Here is a 6,000-nt window from a genome sequence, read left to right as displayed (position 1 = left end):
GCTTTTCATCTGCTCAACTTGTACGAGTGTTTTACTGTTCTTAATGATATTAAAATTGTCACAACCTCGCCCGCAGGGAGCCCTGCCCCTTTCAGCTGGGCCCTTTGTCCTCTCAGCTGTAGGCCAGCATTTTTAAAAGCATTTGTTTTTTTCTGGCAATAGCAAGGTGTTTAGGCCTGTTTTGATTTTTCCTGTGCCCAAACATGGAATCAGCTTCTTTGGAAGGAGCACTGGCAACTGATAATGAAATGCTATTAAAAATCAATATTTGGTTGCTGAGAGCACATCCAGATGGTGCCACTAGCAGACATGTGAGGAGATGGCATGCTTTAGCCACTGAAAGGTGGGGCTGGAAAAGGTGATGCTTCCTAAGGTTGTAATTATGTTCATAATTATGTTCACAGTGATATAGCTCATACAGTTCTAATATTACTATATCCTTTTATTTAACGTAAGCTTTAAATGCCTTTTTCTCTCCAACATGCCTACATAATACCTATTTAATTCTTAATACTTCACCCAAACTGTGACTATTCTAATCTCTGATTCTAGCCCTGTTGTGTACCTCAAGGACCATTATTTTGAGTTCCCCTGTATATGTCCTGTATCAAAAGCTGCTTTCAAGAAAACATCTTATAGAATTATGGACAGAAATTATTGTTTTCATGTAAATGCCATTTGTCATATAGCTACTACATATAATTATAAAATTATCAACACAAATAAATTCAATTATATGAATGAATATAGTGAAATGCCATGGCATGTTGATAAATTCCTTTGTGTGCTAGCATTACGAGGCTGATTGCCACCAGTGGACTTGCTGGTACTCATCATGGAAACAGAATGCCATTAATTATATAATTTTGAGTAATTTCCAATTACTTCTAATGCTTGTTTAGTAGCTGCAGGCATTTTGGAATATTACTGGCAAGTGGAAAGAATAAAAATGCTTGCTGAATGGAAGTGTGTCTATAGCAGAGCAGGGCAACAGAACAGCCAAGCTCATCTCTCTACTTACAAATGTGGATTTCAATTCTATATGCCTGCCTCTGGGAGGGTATGCAGTAATAACAAGTGTACAGTAAACATTCTTTGGATGATGAGTGGCTAGATGGCAGAGAATGCCATGGGATTAGTGGAGAAAATCACAGATATTCTAAATTGCTTCATTTCCAAAATTCATTTTGGTCACATCAGGAGCAATCCAACTGCTGATCAATAAAGTAACATTTAAATGCTGCGGCAAGAAAAGCACCCCAGCCCAAAACCAATATTGCCAGCAACTCAGAACAACTCTAATTTCCTGACAGAAATCCACTCCCAGTAAAATAGCGATTATTGAAAATATGTAAAGTTCTACAAGGAAACACCTATCAATGTAGCCTCTTGGGCAGCTTATAAACAAATACAAGATTCCTTTCCCTACCCCACCGTCTGTCTTGTGATGTAGAAGATGGTGGATGTGTAGCAATAGCACTCTGCTTGTCCTGGAATGGGCTTTGCTGGGGTGGATGGTGGTCTGAGCAAGTCCTGACAGCAGTGTGGTCAAGGGGTAAGAACACTGGGCATGGAGAGTGTTCTTCAATGGCTTGCGCTGTGAGCTCAGGAAGTCACATTACCTCTCTATTCCTCTTCTCATCTACAAAAGAAAATCGTATTTGTCTAATCTAATTCCCTTTGTTGTGAGAATGGAATGGGGGAGAGGGGCTTGGAACATTAGGACCTGTCCTAATCTCCCAAGAAAAAGATTAAGGAGTCAAGGCAGAAAAACTGCAAAGAAATCAGATGTCATCCCAAAGCCCAAGGCCCATGGCAGTTTCAGTACTGAAAAATAAGTGACAATGGAAATGGAGGTGTTCATTCAGTAACGTTCTTATGCAACAGTTGCTGGGAAAACAAAGATGAAAAGATCTGTTATTGAGTCTGTGCTCGAGAAGTCCATGGTCTGCTTGGGGAGAGGGCTGTATGAACACACAAACACAACTCAGTGCAGGAGGCGCAAAGCAAGCAGGACCCAGAGCTGTGGGAACACAGGCTGAGCTTCAGGGCGTCTGGGAAGGAGAGTTTCATCAAGATGAGCAGGAACAGAGGAGCTTTTCCAGGAAGACACGTAACAGGCTCAGACTAACATTTCAGGGGAACCATAAAAATGAATCTGTTGTTCCCAATCTTCAGTCACTTGAGGTTCCCTTTTTTTTTTTTTTTTGGTCCTGCCTTTGTAGCATTGGAAAAAAAAAAGACTCATTTTAAAGAATTTAGAATATAGGTTACTGGGGGTTTGGGTGGGTATAGGGAAGTTAAGGCTTAAAATAGTTCCTATTTGGAATGATGGAAATATTTCGGTAATGGACGGTGGTGATGCTAGCACAATATTGTGAATGCAATTAATAGCACTAAAATATATATCTGAAGATGATTAAGAGGGGAATTGTTAGATTGTATATATGGTAATAGAATAAAAATTAAAAAAAATCCATGGAACTACACTACACATTGAACCCTAAGTTAAACCATGGACTTTAGTTAATAGCACACTTATAAAAATATGCTAGCATCAATTGTAATAAATGTTTCACACTAATAAAAGGGGTTGATAGTGTGATGGTACAGGGATATCATGTATTTTATGCATGATTTTTCTGTAAACCCACACTCTAATGAAGAAAGTGACTCATTTCAAGGAATGTAAATTGATTTAAAAGAAAACTTTATATACTACCATAAATGAAAAGATAGAACTTATTTTTTAGAAGATAATCTTGAAGGCAACACGAAGTCATGAATTTATTCAACAAATAACTGTGTCAGGCACAGTTCTTGGTTCTGGGACTAAAAGGCAGACCAAGACGGACAGATTCAGGCGATGGAGAGGTAGCAACAGACACTAAAGAAAATACAGGGTGATTTAGGAGGACCACTTTAGATGGGGTGGTCAGGGAGGGGCCCCTTTGATCCAAGAACCTAATCTAGTAACAGAGCTAATTACTCCCGTCAGAACGAAAACAGCATCATTACATTGCCGAGGCTTTCCGCCAGAACTAGGGAAATGAGCAAGTGTTAGAGCGGCGGGCTCACACCTGAGACTTTCTGCAAAAGAATCAGAAGGAAGGAAAGAGAAGGGAGAAGGAATCGCTTTCTCATGAAGTGATTTGAGACGAATTCTGTCGGTACCAACTACAAACAGGGTGGAAAGCATCCCCCTGTTCGGGGAACACTGTAAAGTAAACCTTTCTGAGAGGCAGGTAGGCTCTAACGACTCCACCTGGCACAGTAGGAGACTGAGAAGACCGAGCAAAGTTAAATCGCTGTACAAATTAGTCAGTCAAGGGCAGGACTGCGACCTGACCCCTGAACTCTCCTCCCACGTGCAGCCCCCGCGGCTCCAGGACAGGAGGGCGGGCCCGCAGGCTGGCGGCCGCCGGCTCCCGGCAGAACTAGGACGACGCCCAGTCCTGCAATCCGTATTCCACTTCTCCCGCCAGACCTTTCTCGGGCGTTGCCCAAAACGCGGAGCGGCGGACTCTCCGGATCGGGCTAACGAGCGGGAAGGCTGGGCGCGAGCATGCGCAATAGTTCGGCCCAGCCGGGCCGCGCTCGGCGCCGGGGGAGGGTCATCCGGAGGTGACGCCCGATACGCCGGCGTCAGCGCCCCGTGGGGAGGCGGCCGAAGACTCCATCCGCCATGTTGGATGCCGCAGATTCGCCATAACCTCGCCGGCTCTTTTCTTAAAAAAATAAAAATAAAAAGCGAAGCGTCAGCGGGAGACCTCGCCTTCTCGGTCGGCACGGGAGGGGGCCCGGAAGAACCCGAGGCTTTTTTTTCCTCGGCGGTGGGGGCGTTGCCATGGAGACGCGGGCGGCAGGTGAGCCGGGCGAGGGATTGGGGTGGGGGTAGGTGGGGGAGGGGCGCGGCGCGCGGGCAGCCGTTTCCAGCGTGGAGTCGGAAGAAGCGCGCGGGTTGCCGGGCGGCGGAGGGATCCGCGGCTCGGGGCGGAGAGCGAGCGTAGCGCCGTGCGGCAGGACACGCTCCGCCGCTGGCCGTATCCTGCCGCTTTGGGTTTTATTTAAAAAAAAAAAAAAAAAAAGTAACGTGGAGGAGTGGAAGAGCAGGCGAGGGGGAGGCAGTGCGCACGCGCCTGGGGCCGTTTCCAGGGTAACGGGCAGGGCCCTGGCGCCTGCCTGGGAGGGAGTGCCCGTATCCTCTGGGGCGGGAGGTTCAAATCTCGGCGCTGCCACCTCTTGGGCTGGGTGGCGCTTGAGCGGGCCTCAGTTTCCTCATCTGTGAAATGGGTAGCTCCCCTAATTATGAGCCCTACCTACTCGGCTCTGCCGGGTGTTGTGTAGGGTCAGGGCTCAGCTGACCTTGAGAAGGAAGGTTTCTTTGTGTCCCGTAGAGGGCGCCATAAAAGCGGAGGGTTGTTGCTGGGAGCCATGCAGCACATTGTGATGCCTTATAATTTACGCTCTACTTGCTGCCCAGCTCCGAGGGCTTTTATTCACCCTTTACAGTTAAGCTCAAATGCCGCCTCCTCCTGGCAGCCGATTCTGGCTTCCCAAGGAGAAGCAGCCATTCTGGCAGGTGGAGCCTCAGAGCTGCCGAATGCAGTTTGACCTTCCACGTACACCAGGTCCTGTCACCCTCCTTGAGCATCTGGTCCCTCCTCTAATTAACAGTAGCTTCCACACCCGGGCACTGAGTTCAGATTTTGCTGCTCAGGTCTCACAAATAGCGTTTACTACTAGGTCATTTACTGATGAGGAACAAAAGTTCAGAAAGGTTAACAGTACAGTTGGCAGAGGTGAGGCTTCAGTCAGCTGTCCCCAACTTGGAATAAAATTCCAACTCCTGTGCACCTGCCTGCCTCGTGCCTCCATCCCTGGTGCAGCCTTGGCGCATAGTGACTGCTTAGTTGCTATTAATCGATGTAGTTATTGATCACATTGGTATGTTGTCTACGTTCTTGACTATGCTGCAGAAATGAATTTCAAGAGCACGTTGGGTTAGTTAGGCCAATAATTTTATTGAGAGAGGGAGGGAAGAGAAATGGGAGAAAATAATAGATCATGGGTCCCAGGTAGAGAGGAAGGGACTGAAAAGTGATAAAGAGGACTGAGTTACAACTACAAATTCCCCATTCTAGATTAAAAATGCCCAGGTTTTACTTGCAAGTTGATCCATGCAGGAGGACGTGGCAAGAGCAGGAGAGAAAAGGCAGGAACAGGGCAGGATGGGCACTGGGACTGGCACCAGGATTGGCACCGGAAGAGGTTGACGACTAGAGAGCAAGGGTCTTTGTGCTTGCTTTTTAAACCAGTAATCATCTTTTGCTAATGGCAGGGGAGGAGTTCAGCTCTTTGCTGTTTTGATTGATTACCCCACCCATCAGTCCCCCAGGAGGGCCCAGTGATAAAGTCCTTGGGGAATAGCTGGGCTTCTCCTGGCTTCTGGAGGAAATCTTGTTCTGAATGGCAGCATCGTGTGTGTGTGTGGTCTTCCAGCAGCATCTTGGGGATATTGGTGTCCATGTGGACTCGTTGCCAGGTTCCAGATGCATCTATTAATTCCCTATCTTTCTGGCTGGCTTCACTTGTGTGAGCTTCTGTCCAAATGACCTTTCTGACATGCAAAGCTCATGTCCCTGGGGCTTTGCCTCCACAGCTGTCCCCTCCAGCTGCATCCTTCTCCATCTACCAAGTCATCTATTAAGTTCTCCAGAGTAGGTGTCCCCGTGCTGAGGGCTGAGGACAGGAAGGCCCGTGCCCACCTGCAACTTACTTGGCTGGCTGTTTGTTGTCAGTTCTTCCACTCCCATTCTAAAACGCAACTTTCGTGGCTTCTGCAGTCAGGTCAACACCTCCCTCCATATGCAAGGCAGGAGTATGAAGAGATGCTGTCCTCGGCCCCGTCCTCAGCCCACTCTTGTGCCAGGTACACGCGTGTGTTTAGTGGAGTGGTGGAGCAGGCACAAGCTGGAGTGGCTGGCGGGCCACGCTGCT

At 47.4% G+C, this 6,000-nt stretch overlaps 1 protein-coding gene across 1 annotated transcript in view; it reads left to right on the top strand.

Moving 5' to 3' along the window:
• The first annotated feature begins 3,575 nt into the window (after window positions 1–3,575).
• ZFAT (zinc finger and AT-hook domain containing) overlaps window positions 3,576–6,000 on the top strand; it is a 249,843-nt gene continuing 247,418 nt past the window's right edge. Inside the window, exon 1 of the mRNA XM_058276079.2 lies at window positions 3,576–3,866. Coding sequence (XP_058132062.1) covers window positions 3,848–3,866 — 19 coding nt within the window. The 5' untranslated portion in view covers window positions 3,576–3,847. The remainder of the gene's footprint in view (window positions 3,867–6,000) is intronic.

The sequence above is a fragment of the Dasypus novemcinctus genome, chromosome 14, assembly GCF_030445035.2.
Source record: "Dasypus novemcinctus isolate mDasNov1 chromosome 14, mDasNov1.1.hap2, whole genome shotgun sequence".
Taxonomy (NCBI): domain Eukaryota; kingdom Metazoa; phylum Chordata; class Mammalia; order Cingulata; family Dasypodidae; genus Dasypus; species Dasypus novemcinctus.
The sequence above is the reverse complement of the archived record's forward strand: the minus strand, read 5'-3'. Positions and strand labels throughout refer to the sequence as shown.